The sequence below is a fragment of the Acipenser ruthenus genome, chromosome 20 (assembly GCF_902713425.1).
Source record: "Acipenser ruthenus chromosome 20, fAciRut3.2 maternal haplotype, whole genome shotgun sequence".
In the NCBI taxonomy this organism is placed as follows: Eukaryota; Metazoa; Chordata; class Actinopteri; order Acipenseriformes; family Acipenseridae; genus Acipenser; species Acipenser ruthenus.
In genome coordinates this window covers 4,465,526-4,481,236 of record NC_081208.1, presented here as the reverse complement: position 1 = coordinate 4,481,236, position 15,711 = coordinate 4,465,526, and the positions used below count along the sequence as shown (strand labels likewise).

Here is a 15,711-nt window from a genome sequence, read left to right as displayed (position 1 = left end):
CCAGGTGTCAGGGAGGTTTGAGATGACAGAATAGTTACAGGGGACCAGGATAAAAACAACAGCCAATAGGATTTGGGCAGCTTTTAAATCCTTTTCGCACATGACAGGGGTCCCCAAGTGAAAGGGGACCAATTCACGACTCCTATTCCCGATTTCCCATTTTCATACACAGAATCTGACAACGCTCACTATCTGATACTGCATTACAGAGCGGCTTCATGAGATACCCTCTATAGTCAGCGCTCCAATAAAAAATATACAAACACACAGATTCAGCATCTGCATCTGGTTTAACTCTGTAAGCACCAAGTAACCAGAGCAGGGGTGTCCAATCAATCCCGGTCCTGGAGGCTCATTCCACTCCAGGTTCAGCAGGTACAGTGAGATCATTAACTACTTCAGGGTCTGGACACATTGTTTAATTAAACCATTCAAAGACCAGGAGTGGAGCGGCCATTTTTGGCCACCCCTGAAATAGAGCATGCTTTCCTAGTCGGGAGATTTATCAGCGCAAGAGGTGACAGTTTTATCTTAATTCTGTTTTTTAGAACCAATACTGCAACACCATCGGAATGTGATGAAGACAGGAATGGGACAGAACAGCTGGGCAAGAGGGCACTTTTAAAATGCAGGTAATAAATCAGGAATATGCGTAGCAGCTATTTAGCCATATGGCCACCCCCTTATGTGTATCATACAGCTGCTTTAGTCTTAATACGTTGGTTTTGTTTTGGTCTCAAACCTTTCGACACCCTGATTTCTGTAGCCCATCTCATGGTTATTGAAAGTTCATCTCTGCTTTTTCTATTCAAAACTGGTCTTGAAAGAGATGTATGTAGATTGAGCCAAACAAGACATATTCCTCTCCCGGCTAAAATGGATAACATCACGTACTGATAGTCATGTCTGTGGGACATAACATTCAGTACTGTGACATTTGCAGAGCGGGTTCTTTTTGGAACAGTTTAAACACCACCAGTCACTAATAATAGACTTTTAAAAGAGATTAGGTTTGTAATTAGGAGTGTTTTGTATGGCATTATAATGTAAGTTTATGTATGGATGCAAGTTGTTGCTGGCTTTTGTTGTCTTCCAGCGCAAAGAAAGAAAACATGGGAGCACAAACTAATAAAAGCATCTGGAAGTCTGTTGCATAAGGAGAAAGGCACCAGTCAAGGCGGAAGTGTTTTCATTTTAAAAGTGTCCCAGGCAGGAGCACTGGCCCTCGCTGTGTGGTAATGATCCATTACAAAGGCTGTGCACGGTCCCTGGGAATGGGAAAGCATTCATCTTTCTTAAAGGATCACAGTTTGTTTTTGCCGCGTGCTGCAGTTTTCTTAATTAGTTCGCCGTTTTGGAGAAGTGTGTCTAACAGCATCTCCATCACAAACAATCACCCATACAACAAACAGTACCGAATATGTACTATTTATGCATAGGAAAATATCAACAGTAAAAGAATTAAAGTTAAACTGCTTTCTAAAAGGAGACCTGACGATAATTTAATATTGTATGATTTATTTTTATTTTATGTACACTTAATGTACCACACCTATATTCAGTGAAATATACAGCAACACACACGCACACGCACACGCACCTTAGTTAGCCCCTCGTATCCCCCTACCTGTTTAAGTGGCAGCAGCATGAACTCCTCTGTCTTGGAGACCTCCACAAAATGCTGAAGGACGTACTTGTGAGCCGACTTGAGCAGGTCGCTGCAGGAGTGTGTATCCGCGAAGCTCCGGATGCCAAGGCAGTTAGAAGGGTCCAGCTGGCTGAGGAGGAACTTACTGCAAGCGTCCCGGACTCCATTGAGCTGAAGGAGGCTGGCAGCAGGTAGAAGAGTCTGAGGAGAGGGTGGGAAGGGTTTCCGTGAGAGGCACTTGTTCTTCATTGTGACGTACTGCACCACAAATACATTCTTTAAAGCAAACACTGTTGACCGCATTACCTATAAGCCGCATTACGTTTAAAAAAACATCAGTGATTTTGATATAGTCCTTCAAAAAAGTAATAGTGGAACGGCATGTGATTGAAACAGTGCCTATGGCATAAATACGGAAACGTTTTTTGCACGGTGCACTTTATTGTATTGAAATAGAAATAGGTGTAGATTATCTAAGTCCCTGTGAGGGGGATGGGGGTGGGGGGCATTTGCAACTACTTACTCGAAGGGTTTTGTAGCGTCGGCACATTTAAGAAAGTTGTTTGCCACACTTGTGTATGAACCTGTATTCATCAGGAAGACAGCTGAAATAAATGAAATCACACAGACGCTGCACAACAGACTCCTGCAGCAGTATTCAAATGAGCCCTGCATGGGCTGTCAACGGCAAGCAAAAGGCCTTGTTAAAGTCTGCGTGCTGCTCTGCAGTGGATTGGAACCAGGAAGCGAGCACAACATGGAGTGTATACAGAGGAGCTGCAGTGGCGCTGGAACCATTTTTAAAGTGGGGGTGCTGAAAGCCATTGAACAAAACTGTAATCCCTGTATATGATGCAGCACCCCCAGCACCCCTAGTTCCAGCGCCCCTGAGGAGCTGGGCAAACTATATGGCTTAATTATACTGATCCCACCAGGCGAGCAAGCAAGTTACTCGGGTGCAAAAATCAATGTTAAATAAAAATTCTGAATGAAAAAGGGATTTTAAACAGACCTGTACATTTCCCTCTCCAACCACGATTTCCGCCGTGTAGGCATACTGCACCAGCTGCTCCAGGGCCTGCGGGTCGATGTCATGTAAAGTCACATGGGTCTGTCGACTTTCTGACATCTCGTCTGCGGAAAGAGTATTCGATAAAGAGACCAAAGAAAAGGTTATTTTAACACGTCACAATAGTAACGCCAAACACAGCCTTTTAAGGATTACCATCTAGAAAATCTGCAAAAATGAAGACGAAAAACAACATGGAGTACCTACTTGTAAACATTGCATGGAAATAAGGGCTACAAGACGCTAGCACCACCTTGTGTGCCTTGATCTCCTTGGCCCCCACGTGCAGCACGATGTCACACAGCACTCCCCGCTGCCGCATCCTATTCATGGACACGAAGGAGTCGTGGTAGTGCCGCTTGGAGTTGTGTGAGATGCTGTGACCATCCCTGTTGAGGAGCTGCATACCACCCTCCATCATAGGCGACCGCTCGGGAACTTTGTCTTTGCCAGACTTCACTCTCTGCGACTGCAAAACCAAAAGGTACAGCGATCAGAAGCAGACAAACGCTTCGGCTAAGGCCTCCATCGGGGTCTTGAAACTGCAACGCAAAATCTTGCAAGGAGCTTGCAAGCTGAGAAAAGAGTTCCTCTATCCAATACCACCTGGCATTATGTGTGTGCTGCAGTATGTTACTCTATAGAAGTAAAAGCATATTTATTATGCAACACTATTTTACAGTTGTATGGAGCACATTTAAAGGAATACAGTAAATACACATCTAAGTTTTCTTTGAGAACAGTTCTATAACACTGGGCTGTTAGTGTGTTTACATTCAAAAAGACACTGATCCTTTTGGAATTGATTTTGTTTGAATTCGAAAAGAAAAAGCGCACAGTTTATTTACATGCAGAACTAAAAATCGGGTTCCTGTGAACCTGTGTGCACTCTAACTCGATTTAAACCCCCCATCCTGCTTCCAGTACGAAACTGCAGATCATCTAGAGGATTTGGGCATCAATTCCTCAAGCAGGTAACTTGAATCTGATTAGATTGTGCATATGGACGAGGTTCCGGTTAAGCATCTGCTGTGCCATACTCAGCCCTTGACGTTTCTGTTGTCCATCCGTGTCAATAGCTGCAAATGTTTCTTATAGTAATCAAATCATTAAGTGCTCAAAATAGCATACAGACAGGCCTTGACCAAATCACGAAAACAGCAGGTTCAATTACCTTTTAAAACTCGAGAGAATTACCTTATTAGTACTGGAATCATTTTTTTCTCCCCCTTTTTCTAAAAATAACTCGCAGTCTGCTATTTTCTAGCGCCGGGAACACTGTGTTCAATCTGCACGCCCTCTCAGACGACCCTACACATCTCTTGACACCCACACACTGCGGGTTAATAAAGCACTGTCTAAAATAGATTGCTGTGGCAATGATTAGGCTTTTGTAGCTATACTGCATTCAGAGAGGGATTTGTTTAAGGGGAAACCAGTCTTTTCTACTAGTGCATACTGCATTATGTGCAGGATCATTGTCTACAATTCATGTTTTCGGGAATCATTGAGGCATCATTACAGGTTTAGTTGTTTAAGTCGACACAAATGCACTCCTTTAAATAAAGCTTTCTCTGTTACACTTGGTGCAAATGAAATTAGTTTCCTATGTCTCCATCCAGTACAACTAGCCCGCTTACCTGAAATAAGCAAACATAATGAGACTGGCTTACTTATTAAAGTTAGCACTGTTTCAGAGCAAAATGCCCAATGCGATATATGTTTTATTTGTAAAATGTATTGCAAACAGCTGCTGTGGCAGCGTACACCAGAACATTGTCATTGCAGGGATGCGAACTGTGCTAAAAGCTGTGAGCTGTTCATTAAATTGCAGGGCACATCGTGTATTACTTGAACCACGCTTTATATTCCTCACAAGTTAATACATGCAGCCTTGCATGTGAATTAGGCTAGTTCTCTGTGTTCTCTATACATATTGCCCTAAGAGGTAGGATAGCTCAGTTTTGACAGGGACAGACAGATGATGTCAGGAGCAATTTTTGTTTGCCACATTGTCTGAAATCTCCCAACAGGGTTCATCCACTTGTTTGAGCTAAATGTAACCACTGAATAGAAACAGCCACCATAACATTTCATGAGCAGCTCCCATCTTGTTCATTCAATACTCCTACACGGACATACTCCAGGTATTCATTAATGCTACCTCTGCTCAGTGATGCTCCCTCTCACCTACGCACACTGCTGACTACTAACCTCTTAAAATAGCTAACGCAGTGATCGGTCTACCACACTGGAAGAAAAAATATTGGATAGGGTTAGTTAGAGGCAGGCAGCGGGAGAGTGCTCAGGCTCTGCAAAGGACCCCATCAGCTCACGAGAAACTAACAGGTTATTACAAGAACGGTGCAAACAGATAATCCATTTATTTTAAGAAGTCGAGGTGCAATGGGAGAGCCTGCGATCGTTAAGGCATAAATAAGCCATAATACAAGCAAACTGGGCACGCTGTCTAAAAATGTGCTGTATTAATGCACGCTGTCTAAAAATGTGCTGTATTAATGCACGCTGTCAAATGTATATATTCTATTCTTGAGAAGAAAAAAAATCAATAAATAATAATTCACCTAGATCAAGCTCAGTGCCGTTGCTGAATCCACAGGCTTCAGACAACCTTCCACATCTTAGCCACTTATTGTAAAAGATTAACACAAATAGGGTGTGCATGCTGGCGATGCAGCAGCTAGTAGATTAACATGGATCAAGGCTTTCAAATTTGTTCTTAACTGGAATAGACCATGCAAAGAGAACAATGATCCACAACAACTCCTACACCTTCAAAAATATGTGACAGCTCTAATGTTCTAATAAATAAACTGCTGGTATTTAACATCAGAAAATACACGCTTCACGTTCTTCAATAGGTAGATCTGGGGGGTGGGTTTACCACCGGGGCACCACAAAGCAGAGTGTACCCTAAGTTTTCATGTTTTCCAGTGCTCCAGCTTCCACAAAGTGAATCTGATCTTCTCTCTTAATTAAAAAAAGAACAAAAGGTTGAGCAGCAAGTTAGTGCCAATGAAATATAAATCATCCTCATCCAGATCTAAACAAGATGCAGTTGTCACACAGTAATCCTGCTGGGAAGGTAAATTAAAACATGCTTTATGTTTTAACCTTTTTTTTTTTTTCCTGGAGCACCCAGTGTTTATGGTGGCTATTCTGTACAGGGCACGACTCTATTTTTGGTTGCGACTACAAAAGATGAATCAATCTAACTAACACAAATAATAAAGACTACAAAAGATTCTGTTTGTCAGTGATAATGGTGATAAGAGGAAAAAAAAATTATTTAAAGTCTTCGGAAACGCTCCATTGATGATCATTTAATTTACTACAGGCCATGCAAAGTAGTTCTTGAGGACCATCACATTCTTTATGACATCTTACCATGACTTTAGTGTACCATGTGTGTAAATAATTTGAAAATTCAACGTTTGCATTTCTGCAACTGAGGTTAGTGCAATAGCTGGGGTGCTGTGCTGTGCAGGAACTACAAACATCAGCCCACGAAGCATCACCCATCCACAGAAGTGATGCCATCATTATATTTCAATAACACTTGGGAGGGTGTTTCTGAACAGAGGCACCATTTAACACTCTTACAGTCAGAACCCTCAGGATAGGAGCGCCTGTGTGTTGATCGCTTTCACTAATTTGAAAAGGTTAACAGGCTGACCGAAACACAGCCTCCGCATATTCCATTTTATTTATCATAACAATTATATATAGTTTTTTTTTTTTTTAGTTCTCTGACTAATACAGCCTACTCTCACGCTCTCCTGGTGTCTGAGGTCACAAACCAGGTTTTAAATAATCTGCCGTAATGGAATGCCCATCGCCTCTATTCACCTGCCGAGTGTTTCCAAGATACTGAACCCGGGAGGCAAGGGTTACGCTGGCGACCAGCAGGGGTCGCTGTGGAATGACAAGGAAGACCAATATTCCTCCCCAGCCCACGGGGGGGGGGAACGGAGGTCAATACAGCGCTCCCTGTGGGTCCCAGTCAAGATCAGCAACTGGGATTGGAACCGGCAAGCTCCTGATCGCATTGGTCCTCCTGCACTCTGCTTGCCTGTGCCTTCACTAGGGGAGCCATAGGATTAGCTAATCTTATCTTCTCATTGAATTGCCTGGTCTTGTTTGGGTGTCACGTGTGGAACAGAGATGAAAGGGAATCAGCGGGTAATAACAGACAATGTTTCATGACTTGAGCAGTCTGCTTTTCAATTAATTCAAACAGATGCAATCTGGAGATTGGTGAGCAGGAACAGATGGGGGACCTTGATGATATAAGCTTTATTTATACTACAAAGGAGCACATAAAGAAAAAATATATATTATGCTGCCTTTGCTGCGGATGTATTGTGAACAGTTAAAAATTTTACGCCGACAGTTTATCAACACAAGACAAGTGACAAGCCCCACATTTTTGTGAGTCTATCTAAAAAAACACAGACTTTTCAAACAAATGTTTGCCACATGATTTGTCAATTACAAAAAAAAAAAAAATTGTATCAATTGATTTGTTCCCAAGTTCCAAAAAACCAATTGATTTGTTCCTGAGTTCCAAATTGGGTACGAAATCCCAATAAACACTATAAAACTAAACCTGGGCAACTGCAAGACAGGCTGGTGTGCACACATTAGGGAAGCGTCAGGATCCTGGCACAGATGTGATTGGAAGAGGACAGGAGTTTGCTGGTTGCAACATGTATTGTAGCCAACCATAGGGGAGAACCAGTGGCCATCTCGAGGTTAGACCTGGGAGCCAGAGAAGCAGGGATGAGGTTAAACACGAGGTTACCTAGCAACTAGGTTGCGTGTCAGGTGTCAAATGAGGACCCTGGTCCCTTATTGTTTTTTTTTGTTTGTTTTGGTGACGTTTGTGGTAGTACAGGGACATCGATAAGGACAAAGAAACGGGTTTAGTATCCACCTGCAATATGATTCCTAGATACTGCATCACACCATGTCTACACAGTGACAAGTCCCACCTGTCACTACATCATACATCCGTATGTCAGCTTGCACACTAAAAACTACGGGCTTGTACCTCACTGTGCACTGCAAAGCAAAGGGACACAGATCCATCCTTACAAACTAGTACAAGCACTGTGCATTATATAAAACATATACTACAAACAAAACTGTTTGAGATTAACAGAACGATTGAGTTTGCACATACATGTGAACAACACAGAGATGTTTTAACAATCACATTCTGCATCACAACACTACAGTATTTGAGTTTGTGCAGCTGTCTGTAATCATGTATCGTTGAATCTGTACTATGTGATGCACACATTGTACGGCAGGCAAACATATATTTCTTATAAATATTTGAAACTATTGCCCTTTTTAATGAAAAAAAAATTGAAAGAGAGGCCTTTAGATAAAGCAGCTGTAAATACTGTATTCATCATGAATTACTTTATTCCTCACTGCAGATACCCTACCTACCAGGAAAATACCACTGTACCTCAGTGCAGAAAAATCACTAGCAGGGAATCCAAATACTTAGTCATAGATAAACACAAAGATAAATGAGCAAATGTATTGGTATTGTTGTTTTGTACTTACATACATATGTCAGTAGAACCCAGTCATTGCTTGGACGTGATTCGTTCTGTTGAGATCCCTTAGTCCCGTTTCGTTGCTGATTCGACTTTACCTTTCCTCACTATTCAGCAAGAATGCGGTATGGCACTGGGCCATCCTATCAAACATTTATAGGGGAAAAAAAACACATTTTAATAACAGCCGGTAATGTAGCCAACAAACACCTTTTCTTTCAGTAATACTGAATAAAACAAAATGAACAATCGCCCTGAAGTTCATACAGTCTATTTAAAATGCAGGCAAAATGAAATTCATAGTCTCAGAGCTGCTATTGACGCAAATGCAAACCAAACAAGTGCCATTATCTGTTTAAGGAGGCTCGTCAGAATCCAGCGGTTTAGCACAGCTGCAGTAACTGTACAGGAATACCACATAGTCGGATATCCGAAAATGCGTGAATACATATGTAGATATTCAAATTGACTTTGTATGAAAAGCGTTTCTTGTCGTTCTTTTGTGTAACCTGGGCGTTTAAAATCAACTACTGCAGCATTGCAGAGCGACCTTAAATGCACGTTCAGGAGGGCACGCCACTTGATTTACTGTATACAGAACGAAGGCTGTAATTTCTGACCGAACAACTTATCCCCTGTCTCTTAGTTACGTGCATGACAACACCGGCGCCTGCAAGTTTTTATATTTTTGTGTAAACCAGAAAATTATCTTCTTTTTTATCTGCTGTAATTGTAAATAAGCAAGTAGATTTGTAAAATGTAAGATGCTGTTTTACTGTTTACTAAACTACAGTCTCACCAATTAAAATCAGAGGATACATCTGAATATTTGCCAAGTTCTAGCATTTTTTAAAAACAATTTACAGTAAAATGCAGGACAGCACCACATCACACACACACACACACACACACACACACACCAGTCAGCACAGAAACTATGACATATTTAAAACTTGATCACATGCTAAAATTACATTTCTAGTTAAGTTAGTTAGGCTACACTGTCATTTTCTGCATGTTTCCTTCCCTATAAGGCAATGGAACAACATTACACGTACAATCCTCTGTTAATATACATTCTGCATTTTAAAAGACATTTTCCCAAAAGTTTATAGCAATAATAATCTTTGTGGCGTCAAGTCATTGTCAACTCAAGCCACCTTATGTGTACCGAAAAAATAAGTATCGATTGTAAAAACACTCACCCAGTTTGGCTTTTGTCGTACAGAAAGGACTGTTTTTTCAGCTTTTGCACAGACCAAACCAAAAAGTGTTATACTGTAATATCCACACCCTCAGATCTACTTCTTTGTGGCGATCTTCAATGAAGGGTCTTCATCATCACATGCCTGCTGCAGACCAAAACACAACTCTTTCCTCTCAGGAATGAAGCGGACAATACGGAATAATACTTTGTTTATCGTTTCCCACTCGGCTTAAATTCTAAAGACCGCCAATGAGATTCTAAAACTACTGTTACAAATGTAGTACATGTTATTTGTGTGATAACCTGGAAGAGGTGGCTTGTTATGCTTTTAGTGTTACAGAACTAGCAAACAAACACTACTAAAATGCATGTAGGAGCTCGTTATTTATTTTAATATTGTTCGAAAAAAGCATGGTAATTTATCACGGTGGCAAATTGCTTTGTAAATATGGCCAATGGTAATGCTAATGCATATTAAATCTAATATAACAGCGACATAATAAAGACAGTTGGCCCCTTAAAGCGGAGTGAATCAATGTGTTATTTTTTTTTATTTGCCCACCCTCCTGACTTCTCTACTATATTGTGTTGTGAAACAGTAGATCAAAGTCGCTGCGCCGGCCTGCTGCCGCGCCGCATTGTGGGACATGAACAGCACTCACGTTGCGTAGAGCAAGCATGGCAGCCACCAGTAAAAGGTGAGATTTTAAATACTGTTAAATATTACGGGTTTGTGTTGCGTGTACTTCAAATCTGTGACTACGGCTACCTGAAATGTGTTAACGCTTGCTACTGGTGGTATAACGGCAGGGGTAATTAGGTTTTAAATTGAAAAAACTGGACAGTAATTCATTAAAAAAAAAAAATAAAGTCTTGCTGTTTTGCAAACACGGGCGAGTAACTTACTCATGTTGTTACCCCACGTGTATTGGGATGCAGTAAATACACCCGCAAACATGGTGAACAAACTTGCAACATCATGGTTATCATTTATTTGTTCAATAAACTGTACCGTGTTATTTAAACATTAAATTTGTAGTGACACGTGGTAACGCTTCTCACTCAGACTCGTGTGTGTATAAACCAGCATCAATTCAATAGAAGACATTTATATTTGGGCGTATGGTGTTGTTTTGTACATGTAAAATATATATACTTTATATTACAAGTGGTACTGTTAGAAAAAAAAAAAAAAAACAACTACTGTAAAATTCGTCCGACCTACATTATGCTGTTGCTATTCACAGCTGAATGTATTTGTTACAATGAAAGTAAGTCTGTACCAGCTTGAAGGTGCACTTTGTAACCTTAATATACCCTTTTGGATTAGTCTGACACAGGGACAAGCTGGTTTTAAGATGGGAGTCTTAATGTCTACAGTTAAATGTTAAACACATTTAATTGTGGACACTGGCAACAAGGCCGTCTTAAAAAAAAAAAAAAAAACTATTTAAGACTGCAGTAGCTGTCCAAAAATTTTGCATCAGCTAGAATTTGGGAATTGAGACAATAATAAAAAAGTAAAAACAATTAAAATATATGAACATAATTTAGAGCTTTTATTTAACATCATGTATCAAATAAACTACAACATGATATTGTAAAGTCTACCTGAAGCCATAATAGTAATACAGTATTTCATGTTAGATTTCGAAATGTCACATTTTCCAATTTTTGTCCGCTTTTTGTTAAGTATATAGAAAACTACAAAGCGGTATGTAATTCAATATATTAAGGTAACATTTTTTTGTCCCCTAGCAGTCAGTCCTATCCTGCTCCCTCCTGTATTCTCCTCTTTTCAAACTCTTTTCGTCTTCATTATATTAGATTTTGGAGTTTTGTCTTAAATCAGGATTTGTTTTGTACCAGGAAACTGGAAGAACTGAGCGTGGACGAGTTTCTTGTCTCTGGATTTGACTCTGAGGACGAGTGTGAGAACGAGGAGGAAGAAGAAACAACAGTCAGCGGAAATAGAGAGATCAAAAGAAAGACAAAACTCACAGCCAAAACACAAGCAAAGTAAGTACTGTTTCCTGAAAGCGGTGAGTTTGTTAACTGATAAATCCTCAATCACACTAATGGTAAGCAATGGCAATATTTTGTGGTTGTGGTTCTTTCTTAATACACAGAAGTTAGATCATCAAAAAGTTTTGGGCTTGCCAGAAAGGTGATCATCACATGTCCGTCAGGGATAGAAATAAGGCCGCTATTGCATAGCAGTTTCACCTATTCCACATTTCTTGCTACGAGCTTGATTATCCACAATGTATAGGTAGCAAGCTCAGGTGTGTCTTTTTAGACTTATAGTAAAGCCATAAATGGATCAAACCACACTGCAAGGGGACTCTGATTTTCCATCCCTGTCCATTAACATGGAACAGCCCACTGGTCATACAGATTTTTCCCCCACAAACCTTCTATTGGTTCCTCTACCAGTAATTATAGGAGACTGGTGGTATAATAAATAACTCTGTTTTTATAAGTCAGCCACGGTCATTTTAAAATACCTTGCTTGAGCTATTTCTACTTTTGCACCTGAAATGATTTTATTCTTCCTTGAACTGGAACTACAAGCACTCCTTTTCCTTTCTCTTCTAGAAATTTGAAAAAGGTAGGCAAGGCCTCGGAACACAAAGACCAGCTCTCCAGGCTCAAACAGAAGGACCCGGAGTTTTACAAGTTTTTGGAGCACAATGATCGATCATTGCTCAACTTCGATGACTCCGACAGCTCAGACGATGAAGACAGTAAAATCCACACGCTGCCGAAGCACCTGGAGGTAAGCTTCTTTTTGATTAACTTATTGCTAAAGCAGATCTTAAATTGATTATATGTGTGACTTTATACTATCTACGCTCCCTAGTCTTCTAATAATTAATGTCTTTTTTAAAATCCTATTATGTGTGTTCTGTATATCTGTAGTTGTTTTTGCTTCGATCATTATTTGTCATGCTTACTAACTATTCCAACAAACAAATGCTTCTAAAATAAGATGTAATGGTGGGAAAGCACAGGATTCAGTGCACAATGCTGTGCCTGTGGACCTCAGTGCGCAGCGCAATGTTCATTTGTACAGCTGGTTTCACAGACTTCCCAGTGTTACCTTAGGTACAGGTAAGATAGTACAAGTTCAGTGCTAACCAGGGTCTGTGAAACCAGCCGATAAAATATCCATCTAAAACCAGAGTTATTGTTAAGGGGGAAAAATGCATAAAACCTACCTTCTCAACCAACGTTTGTCATGTGAATAAGCAAGCTTTCAGCTGTTCAGTATGATGTTTGTAATCTCTCAATTCCCAGTTCTGATTACCTTACATTAATTCTTGCTGGCCAGCTTTAGCATTTCATAGAGCATTAATGGATGAAAAACTGACAATATATTTTTTAGTACTTTTACCATATCTCTACACACTAGTACTGTTGCTTAGCTTCACTTGCAGTATTCTGTTTTAGTGGATGTTGAAACCAGCGCTATGGGGCAAACCACACAAGCTATCTTGTTTAGGTTTACTTAAATTTAAAGATCTGCTGTTTCATTTTCATCTTGTTTGAAGTCTTTACAGCTGCATTAATTAAATGACAGAGGAATTCATTAATCCACATGTGGAGGGGAAAGAGCATTTTAATTTCATTAAATCCCTTTTTGAGTCATTTTCTTTAAACTTTTCATAATTACATTGATGTGCACCATCAATGTAATTATGAAAAGCAGGAATGTTATGATGCTAATGAATTATAGATCTTCAATGATACGTTTTATTTTATATTTTATTTTACTGCTGCATGCATTTAAGACGACTTTATAAATACCATACAATTTTGTTATGGCATGTCAGATCACCTAGTTTCATGGCATTGCATGCTCTCTGTAGTCACTATGCCAACAGCTTCAAAGCAATTCCGGTCAGAACTTATGGCTATAGAAATCTAGGAGCAGGGCTTGACCCTCTATCCTAGGGCTGTCCAATGCAAGGCTCTTGTGCCACATGCAGGGAAAGAATTAAGACTTGTATTACATGACAGTTTCACCCATTCCAGGTTTAACTACAAGCATGATTAGCCACAGTGCATAGGTGTGTCTTATTAAACTCGTAGTAAAACCTGCTGCCATGCAATGGGAGTCTTATTTCCATCCTTGCATATACGGTTCTTTGAGCTACACTGTGTGGTTCTCTTGTTTTAGAGGTGAAGGCAGGATGTAGTCAAAGTGCAGAAAGCCTGGACTGGTCTGATTAAACCATATCTTTTAATTACATTTTTTTTATTATGAAAATAGTGTTAACAATAAATCACATGGTGCATAATCATGAATATATTTGAAATGTTTGCACTGATAGAGCAGTGAGTATTACTGTATTGTGATTGAATCCCCTGGCGTTTTGATCTTTTTGATTTCTATTGGGCATATTTAGCAGCATGTGTACCTGCAGTGGCAAAGTTAATTGTACTGAACCAGCTATATGAAGTCTATACTTTATCCCTGAGTAGTTTTACTATTGTCTTTATATCCATTCTCTATAGAGGTGTAATAATACATCCCTGAAATGCTATGCATTTGCAGAATCAGATTCAATATTGAATCATTGAATGTCTGTGACAGTCTGTCGTTTGTATTTTTATTGCATGTATACATTGTAAGAGCTCTTGAAATATTTCACCAACAGGAGGCAAGCGATGAAGACGACGACGATGATGATGAAGAGGAAGAAGCAGCACCGAAATCTAAACAATCTAGAGATGTTATCCGAGTGACAGAGAAGATGGTGGAGCAGTGGAAAGAGGCTGTCCAGGTAAGCTTGGTTTGCATTGATATTAATGTTGCTGATTTTAAAATAGAGTTGTAGAGTGGTATCTTACTGTATAGAACTTTAGAATAGAGAATTCTAGAATTTTAGGAGGAGACGGTTTATTGGTGGTTTTAGACAGCTCCGTAAGCCAATTAGAAAACGGAATGTGTTTCCATAGAGCTACTGTATAATACACAGTATGACATTTGGAAAGCAATGCAGTTCACACACTACCGTGTGTCTGGTGCTCCAGAATGAAAGTATTCTTGAGTCTTCTCACGATTCCAAATGTTCTTGTTTTTAACAGAATGAGCTTTCTGCAAAGTTGTTTCGGGAGATCGTTCAGGCCTTTAAAGCAGCAGTGGCTACCACTAAAGGAGATGGAGTAGATCTGGGCAAATACAAAGTGGAGGACAGTTCAGGTACATAACTCCTTCTGCACCCTCTTAATCAATGCTAGGTACTAATGGTATGCAGCAACGCAAATGAATGCTATGCTACAAAATGTAAAGGTACTGTGTGCTTGAATCATACTGCATCTTCACGTCACATGGAGTCATAGCATCATTCCTACTGCGGTTCACAATTAAAGGTCTCAATTCCAGACTAGTGGCCTCTAGTGGAAATCCCAATTACTGCTGATTTGTTTTTGGAAGCTGCAGTGTCTCTGTCGTTCAGATGGGATGCTCAGCACAGTATCAGTATCAGTTTGAACATTAAAGAAAGAAAGAAAGAAAGCTAGCACGCATTTTTCCATATAAAACAAAAACCGTTGTGTATTCGATTTTTAAACTTGGCATTTGGCTACTGTACTTATTTTGGAAGTTTTAGTTGATGAGCTAGTTGTAAGCTTCTTACAATGTCCCTTCCTGTGTTAAGATAAACACTATTGGTGGTGTGTTCTGTTATTGAAATGATACAGGAATTTAGGATGAGCAGATGGAACACAGATGCTGCTTTCATATAAAGATATTATTCACAGATCTTGGGGCTGGGACAGCAGATTTTGGTGGAGATACCGAGAAAAAAACCCCACTATCATGTGCTATAATTATTTGTAGAACTAGGATGTTTTATTGGTAGCACTCTACATGCATAGAGAGGTAATGGCAGTGTTTTTCAAGAGAGAGGTGACAGTGTTTTATTGATAATCTTCCCGTCACACATCTGTCAGGTTACCTGCTGTTAAAGGCCAGCAACCATTTTTTTTCTTTAAACAGAAGACATGCTTGTAACATTTAAAGCATCTGACCCTATGCTGTCTGCAAGACCTCTGTAGTTAATGGTCTCTGTAAAACATTAAAGTAAATCGAATAAGACACATCTGAGAAAAATGCACTCCTCTGGAAGACCATGAGTATATATTCCATCGGAACACTGCAGGCCTCGTGTTATCATTATGAGGG

The 15,711-nt window shown here is 39.9% G+C and overlaps 2 protein-coding genes across 4 annotated transcripts in view; one reads left to right on the top strand and one right to left on the bottom strand.

Annotated features, from left to right (window-relative positions):
• The window catches only part of LOC117425760 (kelch-like protein 17), a 22,547-nt gene extending 12,513 nt beyond the window's left edge, over window positions 1–10,034 (bottom strand). For 2 of the 3 annotated variants that reach the window (XM_058993231.1, XM_058993232.1), the window contains exons 1-5: window positions 9,517–10,034; window positions 8,319–8,454; window positions 2,925–3,186; window positions 2,661–2,782; window positions 1,628–1,849 (exon numbers count right to left, since the gene is read on the bottom strand). In XM_058993231.1, the coding sequence (XP_058849214.1) occupies window positions 1,628–1,849; window positions 2,661–2,782; window positions 2,925–3,186; window positions 8,319–8,324 (612 nt within the window). In that variant the 5' untranslated portion in view covers window positions 8,325–8,454; window positions 9,517–10,034. The remainder of the gene's footprint in view (window positions 1–1,627; window positions 1,850–2,660; window positions 2,783–2,924; window positions 3,187–8,318; window positions 8,455–9,516) is intronic. The other variant, XM_058993233.1, reaches the window with a different exon arrangement.
• Window positions 10,035–10,120: 86 nt separating this feature from the next.
• Window positions 10,121–15,711, top strand: part of LOC131698834 (nucleolar complex protein 2 homolog) — a 28,859-nt gene continuing 23,268 nt past the window's right edge. The window contains exons 1-5 of the mRNA XM_058993230.1: window positions 10,121–10,216; window positions 11,388–11,537; window positions 12,117–12,297; window positions 14,183–14,308; window positions 14,613–14,727. Of these exons, the coding sequence (XP_058849213.1) occupies window positions 10,197–10,216; window positions 11,388–11,537; window positions 12,117–12,297; window positions 14,183–14,308; window positions 14,613–14,727 (592 nt within the window). The 5' untranslated portion in view covers window positions 10,121–10,196. The remainder of the gene's footprint in view (window positions 10,217–11,387; window positions 11,538–12,116; window positions 12,298–14,182; window positions 14,309–14,612; window positions 14,728–15,711) is intronic.